This window comes from Poecile atricapillus, chromosome 17 (assembly GCF_030490865.1).
Source record: "Poecile atricapillus isolate bPoeAtr1 chromosome 17, bPoeAtr1.hap1, whole genome shotgun sequence".
NCBI lineage: Eukaryota > Metazoa > Chordata > Aves > Passeriformes > Paridae > Poecile > Poecile atricapillus.
The window spans coordinates 2,942,804-2,955,370 of NC_081265.1; the positions used below are offsets into that span (position 1 = coordinate 2,942,804).

General features: G+C 38.3%; 1 protein-coding gene across 3 annotated transcripts in view; it reads right to left on the minus strand.

Moving 5' to 3' along the window:
• CEP112 (centrosomal protein 112) overlaps positions 1–12,567 on the minus strand; it is a 159,611-nt gene that overhangs the window by 142,975 nt on the left and 4,069 nt on the right. For all 3 annotated transcript variants that reach the window (XM_058852388.1, XM_058852387.1, XM_058852391.1), the window contains exons 2-6: positions 12,218–12,338; positions 11,107–11,297; positions 10,254–10,399; positions 4,870–4,960; positions 2,583–2,657 (exon numbers count right to left, since the gene is read on the minus strand). In XM_058852388.1, the coding sequence (XP_058708371.1) occupies positions 2,583–2,657; positions 4,870–4,960; positions 10,254–10,399; positions 11,107–11,297; positions 12,218–12,338 (624 nt within the window). The remainder of the gene's footprint in view (positions 1–2,582; positions 2,658–4,869; positions 4,961–10,253; positions 10,400–11,106; positions 11,298–12,217; positions 12,339–12,567) is intronic.

Consider the following 12,567-nt stretch of genomic DNA (forward strand, 5'->3'; position numbering starts at 1 on the left):
TTAAGAATATCTGAAGTCTTCAGATTAGACTGTTAAGCTTTGACCTCTCAGCTTAGTAAAGAAATCATAAAAGCATTTCCCAAAACTTTTCACAGTATTTTTAATAATAATATTAATAAAAAAATCTCAATCACTGATGTCAGTATATCATGAAAACTGAAAATACACCCAGAATGTGACCTTAAAAATACAAGAGCTTTGAAGAAGAGGAAATTTAGAATATATTAAAGAAGCAGGAGGCTGAAAGATGACAGTAAAATTAAATTAACAATTTATAACTGGTCACTTCAATGCACACAAGCCCAAGCTGGAGCAGTGGAGGCTCAGCAGCACCTCACAGCTGGAAGACACCAGGATTGTCCCACCAATGTGTGCACCCAGCTGGGTACTGGCAGATTCTTGGATAAAAGCATGGCCTCCATATAAACTGGCCTGAAATACTCACAGCTTCCTAAAATTCCAGATTCTTACCCAGAAAAATCCTCATATAAAGACTGGTATAACCAAAAAAACACAAGGAAAGTTTAAAAAGCTTTTCAAGACAACAGCTCTTCAGCCCAGGCAGCTCAAAGTGAAAACCATTCTGTATCTCCTCTCCTATCTACCCCCACTACTGAAGTATTTCTTTGGGTCAAGGGTCTTCTGTATCTGAGGTGGGATCATAGTAAATTAAACAATTTGAAGCAGGGAGTAGCAATTAAAGGCCAACAAGATGCTCCCATAGCAATTTAAATGCTTGCAAATAACAGCAGCCACATCTGACACTCAAACCTTACAGATTCCAATGGGCTGCCATCATTTAGTGGGATTTTTTTATTTTTAGCAATGACATATTCTTTTAGTGTGACACTCCACTTAAAACTTCCTGACCCTTTCAGAACCCACTGGAGGCCGTGATCCACAGCAGGGAAACGCTGTTCAGCACAACCCCTCACAGACCTCTCTTTTACAACCTCCAATCCTCTTTGTCAGGTAACTCCCAACAAGTCTTATCAGGCAATCAAAGTCTCTCATGAGCAACTTCTTTAATTACCATCCCTGGAGAGGAGACTTGAAAAACTGATTTATGTGCCACGGTAGCCAATTTGTTATCCAAGGGAGCTCCCGTATCAGCAGAGGATCATCACAGTTTAATAACCAGCCATTATCAACACAACATGATTGCAAACTGGAATTTCAATTAGGAAAAGAAATAAAATACAAATAAAATGACAGAGATAAGAGATAAGCAGGCAGGCAGATCGACACTGATATAAAAATGCAGGATATAAAGAGATCCTTTGTCAGCATCAGTTGGTGTAATTTGTAAAATGGCCATGAGCAAGTTTTCCCCCTTAAAGCAGCTTTAAAAGCTCAAGGTATTCATATCCTGTTCATATCATTCATGTTCATATCATTCAATGGATAAATACAGCCCAAATATCCAAAATCTGCAAGTGATTGCACCTTTGTTTCAGGCACCTGAACAACGCTGACACTTTCACCCATGTCCACCCTTAGCTTGGAAATGGCAAGAGAAACACCAGGAAGGACAGAAAACCATTCATATCCTCTGTTATCATTTCTGATTGCACTGAAGAGAACTTGGCCAGCCATGAAAAACCTGGACTGAAATAGGCAAGATTTTTAAATGCTGTCATATCCCTCTGGACTGACAATAGCGTAGAAAGAATAAAGATCATTTGGCAGCTGATTCAAATGACAACATAAAAATACGTGACTATGTTTCAAAAAACAGTGCTGAGCTATTTTGTTAAACTTGCTCTCATCACTTCTAGCTTTGGCTGCAACTCTGTGAGCTTTCAACCTGTGAGAATAAGCACAAAAGGAGGAAGAAAAGAAAGAAGAAATCTCTCTGTTAAAATCAAAGTGATCTTAATAAAACTAAATTGCTATAAGGTTATTAATCCTAATGAAATAGGTTAAAGAATTGGTGGTACAAATGAAAGGGTTACAAAAAAGACAAAACAACACAATAGAAAAAATACATTAAAATACAGCTACAGAGAAGAGGTACTTCATTGTCACCTTAGAATTATCGTGGAGCAATACCACAGAAAATACAACCAAAGGGAATAAAGTCTTACAAGAGTAACAAATTTGAATTATTGAAAGGAAAAGAAAGAGGTGAACATAGAGAAAAGCCTCCTTTCAAAAGGAGGCCCACTGAACAAAAAAAACTGAGTTGTATTAATGGCTTGCAAATTCTGTATTGGTTAAAAAAATAAACACAGAAAGCCAGTCTCTTCTTTCATTTATACAAGTATAAGTAAAAAATAATGCTACAGAGTCATCAAGAATTAGTCTGAATTTCTACCAGAGTAAGACTTGGTTTTGACCAGCAGCCATTATTTTGCCTAATTTATGAGTAATCATATTAAAGGTGTGAACATTATTATTACTTAAAATTTAATATTTTCTTTTCATACATTCATAAATAACCTTTCCAAGCCCTAGCAAGTCATTTCTAAAAGACTAATTCCTTCATGAAGTTTTGTTGGCTAAGCTCAGAAAGCAAACTACACTACTGAGAAGTGCTCACTGCAAGTTAATAAATAAGTAAAGTACTCAGTTTATTTTACCCCAAGATTCCAACTATTGAGTCGTGCTTCGAGGTCATCATCATCCAATGAAACGTTTCTTTTGTGCTGATCATCCTAGAACATAAATAAAGTCAAAAAAAATATCAGAATTGCCAGCAGATACATAATTCAAAATCAAACTTCACACTGTCCTAGTCATAGCTACACTGAGCTTCCTAATAGTGTCACAATACTTCTGACAGCTTTCACCTAAACAGCTCAGTTTCCAGAAGACACTGGGCTGAGAAAGCAGTTCAGAGGATAAATTAGCCTGGCCCTCCACTTTAATGTTCTTCTTTATTTATTTCCAAAGCAATGGTCTCCTTTACAGAGGGTGACTTTATTAAAAAACCCAAAATACTCCATTTTCAGGCATCAATTCATCTCCACAGTACCTGTTCTGGGGATAAGCCAAAATTCAGAGATCAGCCTCCTATTAAAAAAACTGATTTAAAAATGAAAGGAAACCTCAGCAAGGCAGGGATGGTTATCAAAGCAGAGGACAGAGCAGCTGCTGCCCAGCTCCAGGGTATTCCTGATTTCCAGCACCCAGCCAGGCTGTAGTTATTGCTGCTCCAGGAAGGAATTGTCTCTCAGAAGTGAAGTTTTTCCTGTGGGATAACAGTAACTACCAACATTTAATGTATCTAATAGGGAAAGCTGGTCGAGAACATTTTCCTTGGCTGAGGTATTTAGAAAATCAACATTTAAGCCTGAATGATTTTGTCTCATTAAGTGAGGTTTGTGTATGGACCTTCTTTAAATCTCATTTGTCACAAGCATCCAGTGACCAGAGCTTGGGCTGCTGTTAATTCACACTTGGTTAAGGCAGCTCTTAATGTTTCTTAAAAGTCTCCCTGCTCCTCTAGCTGGGCCTGAGTGATGGCAGAACATCTGTGCATCCCTGACAATGGAACAAGGTATTGCTCATTCCAGCCAGCCAAACATTATCAAACTGACAAAGCAAGGGAGGATTATTTCACTTAAAGGCCCTTTTAAAGCTGTAATCACAGGAGAATCCAGTATATGGAGCTGAAGAACACTAAAGTGCAGTGATTTGTCTAACACTGACCTGGAAGCTGCAGCAGAGCCAGCAATAACAAAAAAAAATAAATCTCAAAAATAAACAAATCAAAGCAGCAAAACTCCCCCACAAAACTTTAAAGCCCCAAATCCAGGTTTCAACTGAAGAATATAATTTTTTTTTTACAATAACTCTTCCACAAGGAGTACTTCCTGAAGTAAAAATAAACAGGAAACCAATAAGGAGAAATGTAGTAAAGCCAGCATGTGGTTTTATTTTTAATTATGACATTTCTGTATTTAAATTCCATTTGTATACCTACAATCAACACACACATAAATCCATTCACAGCAATCAGAGCCTAGAGCACAGACACTGATTTCTGCCCACTGAGCACCTGTAACCTGCCCTGATAAACCATCCCCTTGCTAATCCTCTATTCCAGATGCACAGCAGAACACAAATTTCCTCAGAAAAGAGCTTCCAGCTTATCCTATTTGCACTTCATGTCTTCATAAATTCTCAACTGTGCCCAGCTGCAATCTTTCTAAACTATTCATCTGATGGAATCAAAAATGAAGCGTGGGCAGAGCTGGAGGAACAAACAGGAAATTCAGTGTTCACGGAGGGGTGAGGGTTGTTCTAGGTGTGGTGAAGGACACTGCAAAGCCACAGAGCACACTTTGGAAGGTAAACAGCACATTTCTTGGTATCACACATTTGTCAGGAGTAACTGTCAGTGCAAAGCTTGCAATTAAATAAAAAACATCATTGAATATTTTGGACTCAAAGGGTTTCAGACAAAGCCTGTTCAATGCCCTTTCATCAGTCAAAATGTTCGTTGGGGAAAGTCTGATGAAACAAACTGTCCAAAATTCACTCTTTCAGAGGTCAACCCTTACTGAACAGAGCCAGAGGCATCTCTGCAGCTTTCTTTAATCTGTTATTGCAAAATACAAGATGATGTCAATGCAGGCACGTTGCCAAGCCTGGGGAAAACAATGCAGCAGACACTGAAAACACAACACTAAACAGAGGTCAAGCATTAAGATGAACTGAGAGCATCCTACAAGAAATTCTTTTCCCCTACACTGCAGAGGACAGATTTTGATGAGCTTTAGTCCTCCCTATCACTCCCTCCCAAATGTCTGCACCTTTACAGGGATCATGACCCACACAGCAGGAAATAACAGCTTTACAGGGATATATAAAAGCATCTCAGGGAAAGCAAAGCTTTAGGACAAAAAAGGAGAAGCATCTTACAGACAGTGACGTGCCTAGGTCATCTTCATCTGTCCGGTGAGGAGAAAGCAGACAACAGGACACTGCTGATGGCTTCTCACTGAATCTTTCCCTGTTATTAATGACAAGTGGAAACAGAAAAATTCATTTTCAGCAACTTGTGCACACAAAGGATGTTAATCACAGAATAGAATCGGCTAAAATATACACAAGGAAGTAACTGTCAAGATGGAAAGATTTAAAAAAAAAGGAGAAAAAAGAGAAAATTTTGATGTTAAAGGCAAACAAAAGCCATAAGTGTTCCATTAAAAAAAAACACCACCATAAAACCCCACACCAAAAAACCCACTAGAAATATCGTGTGCATGTCAGTACATTAAAAAGTATTCTTTGCTTTTCTTTTACTACAAGACCCAACATCTCCCAAAGGATTTTAGGATAAATTCAAGCTAAGGAGAGGGCTGATCTAAGAGAACATTTTGAAACAAAATGGCTAAGAGTATGAAACAACTTAAGATGGAGTCCAGTGACTCAGAGAAGAAAGAGGAATTAAGGGGGTGGTTGGTTGCACCATAGGGGAGACTTTTAAGAGCAAAAAAATAGGTTAGAACAAGGTAAATGGTCCTATAACACACAAAGGGCAAGAACAACACACACAGCTCTGTACAAGGGCAGTGGCTTGAAAGGCTAAGGTGGAGAGGAACAAGTCACAAAGATTATCTTGGTTTCATTTCATTTCTGTTTTATGGACTAAAGTGGAATTTATGGGGGATGGTAAAGAAATGCCCACAAGACAGAACACAAGCACAGCAGGACCAAGTGCTCTGTCCAGCAGAGGGATTTTCTGGAAAAGCTATTGTAAATAAAACACTTGAACAAAGGGAAATGCAGATCAGAAGAGAGGTGAAGAGAATTGTCACTGATGCACCTGGTCACAGGCATTCCTCAGCCACAGAACAGGGGAAAAAAGAACAAAATAAAGTAAAAGTTATAAGCATTTGTTAGATGGGATGATACAGCAAAAGATCCAAACAGTAGTGAAATACCTTTCAGCACATCCTCCACAGGTATTAAGGTAATTAAAAACTCTTGTTGGTCCCTTCACCTTCCTATGTCTGGCCATTTAATATTAAAATCAAATCAGAGCATCCAATACCTCCCTTCCTTTCCATCTGGCAGCAAATGAGATGGTTGCTATGCCAAAAAGACACTGAGATGAATGAAGTGTTTATGAACAGAACAACTGTTGGATGTACAATATAAACCAGTCACTTCTAGGAAGACAAACACAAAGTTTTCACCAAGCACAGGGCCCCAGCTTTCATCAGAACAGCAGGGAACAGAGAAATACAACAATTGGGAGCCTACCTTCCCTTCCAGCACCAATAAATCCATATAAACAAGATGTATGGATGCACAATAACAATTACAAAGCAGTAAATAGTTTAGATAAGCAAAGTCTTAGGGGTAAAAAAGATCAAAAGGAATATGATAACACAATGACTGCCTCTTGCATTTCTTACTAAGATTTCATTTGACACAAAATTACCTTTAATTAAAGGGAGATAAATCTTTGCCTGTGAGTAAATCTGCCCTTTTATCAGATTTCCTTTCTGAGCAATACTCAGGTTACCTAACAATGCAATAAAGTTCCAATTGTTCAAAATGAAAGAAAACAGAATTCATGCCCTCGTCATTCAGAGATTCAGGAATATCAACAAATACACAAGCCAACCCAAGCTACCTGTAATATTTTCAATTTGACCAAAGGGAGGACAAAAGTCTAGATGCATTCTTAGTTCTGTATCTGATCTTTTGAAGAGGAACTGAAAAGGAAGCTCCTTTACTTGACAGTACAAACACAATTTGAAAATATTTTTAAGGATGAACACAATTTTGCTCATATCAAGTGTGTACCACCTGTCCACTCCCTTTTCCAGCCTCCTGCTAATACAAGTCAGGCTCCAAAAAGCACAAGATTAATTCTTTTTCCTCCCACTGCAGGTGAGTGAAGGATGATCAGAGTTTTGACATCATCCTGTGACCTCCTGCTCCATCCCAAGCAGGGAGCTGGCACAGGAGGAGGCAGAAACTTGCCTCTAATAAATGAGATTAGTATATATTCCTCCTAGGAGCAAAGTGAGGCAAACTCACTGACTCCTCCTAGTCCAGCATGACTACACACTAACCTTTAACAATGTTTTCAGGCACACTCTATAAACACAGAGTAGAATTTTCCTGCGGGGTCAGAAAGCCCAGGTTTCTGTTCAAACCAATCTAAACATTTCTCAAACCAACCTTCTCATATTTCAAAATTAAGCTGCACCTTTCCAGCCCCAGCTGGTTGGATTTATTCACCCACAACCCAATTTGCAAGTCAGGTTTGTCTACCTAAGATTTTTATGCAGGCAGAAAAACAACTTCATATTGAAAAGTCAAAATTGTCCAACACAGAATTATCTGCATTGCAAGATAAAAATCACTATGAAAAGAATTTCTCTTTGGGTCTTTGAAAGGAGAGAATCTTGAGATAAAGAACATCAAGCAGTTACTCAAACATGTCTCACTGACATTATCTATTTTGCCCTGAGAAAATGTTGTAGGAACTGAGTCATGGCTAGAATGCAAAATTTTCATCCAACTGCACAAATTCCATGCCCATGGATTCAGTTTTCCCAGTGCACATTCAGAGGAGAGAGACAAATACAGTGGAACTCGGTCACCATCTGCTGGCTCTACCTACAAAATGCACATCCAGAAATATTTAATATATTACATTGTCACCTGCACTGATTGCTCATCCAAAACTGTAAATACAAACAGGATCTATATGTTGGATATAGGTAGTATCTTAACATGGTCACATTTAAGTAAATATTAAATATGTACATATTCTGTGTTTTTCAAAACAAAACAGCTGAAATTACCTTCAGTATTTTTCTGCAAAACTTTCAGGAAAATTAATTTTCTTATTGGTGTGAAGATTAATTTATATAACCTACAGAACTATCAAAATTTTCCAACACAAATTCAGATTTCCTTAGACACAGCCCCACTCTTGGTCCAAGCATCCACTGGCAGAGCTGTGCCTGTACATCTGATCTTTAATTCCCAGAGTCCTTTAAACCAGTAATATTATTCAATCACATTTACTTGCTTCTCCTGGCATGCAATAATTTGCAGTCCAGGGAATAATTTGCAATGCAGGTCTCCAGAGAACTCACCAGAGTCTTGGGAACCACACTGATCACCAATGTAGGCATTACTTCATTCCCTCAGGATAAAAGGGGAAAAGTGAAATAAAGCTTCACTACACCAAAAATGACTTTGGGAACTTTGCCAGGCCAAGCTGAATCTTAGGTTCAGACACTGAGTGGGAAAAGACATCAAATTCCCAATATTCTACTATGAACCAGGTAGCAAAAGAGGGAAAAACTGTGGCAAAGAAGGGAGGGAATAGGTGGAAGTGCACCTCAAGTGGGGCCCAGCCCCACTGGGATGAAGAGGGAGGAACATGTAAATCCCACCCCAGCTGACAGTACGAGTCAGGAATTCAGAGTAATAAGGTGTATTTTTATACCACAAATATGGCCTTGTAGAGATATCAGTGTGCTTAATTTGGCCTAAAAGGGGAGAGTTGTGCTGGTATTTTATTGCTGCTAACACCCAGAGTGATACTTTGACTTGATGATGTTGCTCCCAGGGACTGACACAACCTGGTCACACCCAGGCCAGGTATCCTGACATGGCACAACAATAACAAAAATTCATCCAAGGTCTCAAAAAACTTTTCTAAAACATTATGTACTACTTGCTTTCATAATGTCAAATCTATTTTTTTTTTTTTTTAATTAAGGGTATCTGGACAGCTCCTCCCAACAACTCTCTGTAACACCAAGCCCAAAGCAGTAATATCATAACTCAGCTGGAAATTCTCCATTCTCTGCCTCTGGTTCTTAAACCACAAGTCTGTTATCAAAACCACAGGTTCTTAACAGAGCATAAGTGCAAGCAACCAGAATAGCCCCTAATCCTCGAGAAAAGGAGGTAAAGAGACCTCAGACATAAGAGTAACTTCTTAAATGATTGTTAGAATTACACACAGTTAATGGATACAGAAGAGTTGCATGATACTCAATATTAATGTGATTTAACTTGCAAGTGTCCATGTCACTTGTCCAAATCACTGCTGAAAAACTAAAAACATGATTGAAAAATGAGGATAAACAGCAAAAACATCAGTGTGCCTACAAGAGAACAGCTAACGGTGGCCATGTATGAAAGATGTAAGCAAAGACATTAAAAAAGCATTGGACTTCTGAAACTAAACTTAAAAATGTACTTCTAACACAATGAAACAAAACCAGAAGCAGAGCAAACACTCACTTCTTGTATAGCACCTACTGAGCTTTGACTAATATTCACTCCATGTCTAATAGTGCTTCCTTCACCAAGGATTTCAGAAAGGTTAAGCATTAACTTATGTTGATGTTAAAATGGGCAAACAAGTGGAAATTCCATCCATGACTGAAATGCAGACACATAAAGAAAAAAAAGATCTTGATAATCAGTGCAAAGTTGCACTAAGTAAGAAAATCCAGAAAGCATATAGTTAAGAATGGTAGATTAAACTAGAATTTACCTAAGATTCTCACAATTTAGGACAGAACAGAGCTGAAGTTTTCCAAGTGTCCAAATGACCAGCTTGTCACTCCTTCAATACTGCAGGGACATCTTTCCAAGCCAACAGGAAAACAAGCCTTAATAACATGACACATTTCACCCCTTTTTCCCTGCTGTAAACTGCTCTATTCTCAGCTGCCTGGGACCCAGGATGAGGTTTAAGCTCACTGCCTGCTGCAAATCAAAAACCTAAATCTTGCTCAGCAAAACCTGCTTATCTGCAAGGAGCCACTATTCTGTTTCCTCTAAAAAACCTGCGAGCAACAATCATAGAACAACCCCTAAATCTACCATATGTATGCTTGCTTATATTTCTAATTTATTAGGGGAAAAGACATTAAAAACTATTTGATAAAACAGCTGCTTTCAGCATCATGGCCTTAGACTACAGATGTAGCCTTTGACTTTCCACACTAAGTGTCTGGAACTGAAAGGAGGAGGAGGACAAGAGGAAGGAAAAGGGGATAGAGGGATGCGAGATGGAAGAAGATGTAAAGAAGTCAGAGAAGAAGACATAATGGAGAAAAGGAAGAACAGAGCAGTCTGGAAGTTCTCATTACATTGAAGCTGTTCCCAGAATTTCTGTATATAAAGCACAAACACTGATGGTGAGTCCATGAGGGAGTGCAATAAACTCATACAAACGGAGACATCCAGAGCCTACATCTATTAAATAAATAAATACAAATCAAACACTGCTGAAGCAAAGACAGAAACCTTACCCATGTGCAGGTGTTGCTGAAGATGAGCCCTCCACAGAGGATATGTTACTGTCATTCTTTCCCAGCTCTCCCACCACCCACTCAGGTATGCAGTCAGCGCTGCTGTTCCGAAATCTTGGTGAAATTGGTTCATCAAAATAAACGGACTAGAATGAGAACAAGTGCAAAATCAACATGAGAAGATACATACACAGACACATTCTTTACACCCTCGATGTCATTTCTTGCAGGACTATCTGCAGTAGAAACACTCCTCTTCCAGTGAAGTCAGAGAGGTGTGCAAATGCCACCTTCCCAGCCCATGGGAATCCACAGCAACAGTGTAAATATTTTCCAATATTTCTTACAGGATGGGTAATTGTAGCAAAAACTGGCATTGTTATATCACTGAAGCTGATGCCAAGGGTTCACACAGCATATTCAGCTCCTCAGAAAACAAACTGGAACTTTAACAATGTCTGTGTGAATTCTATAGTCTTCTCAGGCTACTGAAGTCACCACTTTCAAGAGCAATTTTCCTTTCACAAGAGATATCTACTGATTAGGACAAAAGAAAGCCTGCAGGGCCTTTCATTACATTTTTCCAAAGAACTAGAAAAAGATTACTTTTCTGTTCCTTCAAACACCCATTTTCATTAGCCTTCTAACCAGAATTTTGAAAACACAGGTCACAAAAAGTTTTGCTCGCTGGAAGGTTTTCCGAGCATCAGTTACAAGAAATGCCTTTATTTATCCCAGGCAGCTCCACTCAATCCATTCAGAACCGTTTGCCACATTTGTGCCAAATCTAAGATGGAAAAGCAATTCCAGGATACATTTTAGCAAGTTTGTCTCATAATGAAATGACACTCACCATGTAGGCAGGCAAAGTTCTCAGCATTCCCTCCTCTGGTTTTTGGCTGAAGGGACCATCCAGAACTCCTCTCTGCAGCATGTGGAGCAACAGTTTTGCATACAAGTTTCGATTCTCCCTTCCCACTATTCCTATGCCTGTTCCTGAAGGTTTGCAGAGTTTTTTAATCCATAGTGAGCATCTTTTTCTGTCTGCAAATATAGATATACGTGGTCACTATACATTTTCAGAGCAAATCAAACACATGAAGAAAAGAGAAGCTATCACTGGTCACCAATTTTGTAGGTTTTTCCCTTCTACACCGAAGTTTAAAACAAAACAAGCTCCCAAATGACCAAAGCAAATAAATGGTTAAATACTTAGAATAAAAGTAAATCTTTAAGAATGGTTCAAATCTACATATTTCACAAACGTTTTCTATAAATTCAAGTTTACCAGTTTACATCACTTTTGGAAACAGCATGGAATTGGAAACACCAGGAATTCTGCACTCACTGCAAGAGCTGCCATAAACTACAACTTACAGCTTGCATGAGCATGCGTGAGCTTTAAATACACTATAAATCCTCATCCATTTTAAAAAATAAATTTCTATTTACACAAGATTTGCTACCAGACAAGGAAATTATTCATTTGGTTAAATGTTTACACATAAAGTTCTTAATTTGTAGGGTTTGTGCCTTTAATAATAACCAGCTTGTTGTAAAAATTAGATTTATACAACACCATTTATTAATCGACGTTCCTATTATTACACATTGATCTTCCTATTATTACACGTTCCTGAACAAACGTTAACAACTTTATAATTACAAAAAAAATTTGCTATCTCAGAAACAATGCCCTTTGAAAGCTTTTAGTTTCCACTGAACTAGGTTTTTAAACATAGATGTTAATGTATTTATGCAATAGCATGTTTACATCATGAAAACAAGGCAGAAAACATCCAACTTTAGAAGCTGTGCAAACCTCCCAGTCAAAAGTGTACCTTTTAATGCCAGAGATGAAGTGCCTGGCTAAATTAAGTGATACAACTACACATAATAACTGCCAGTGCCTAGGACTTTGTTATTAGTTATTAGTGTTTAAATGCACATTTTACCATAGGTACCTGAACTATGCTGCAGGTTAAGCACATAGGGCTTCATAGCCACAACAAAGCGATCAAATTCCGCATCCAAGTTTTCCTTTATTTCGTCTTCACTGCTCATTTTGAAAGCACACAAAGTAACCTGCAAAATTAATGACATTGGTGTAGAAAAGGTCAAATACTACATTGATGCAGAAAAGGTCAAATACCGTCTCTCTTCATGTCAGGCCACACAAAGATGTGCTTAGAAGAATACAGGAAGTGAACCTACATGTCTTGTTATGGTCAAATAAACACGAAACTAAGACAGATTCTTTGTAAATAGCAAGTAGGCAGTGTAATCTACAAGAATGTGCTTGTTTAGCTTTGAA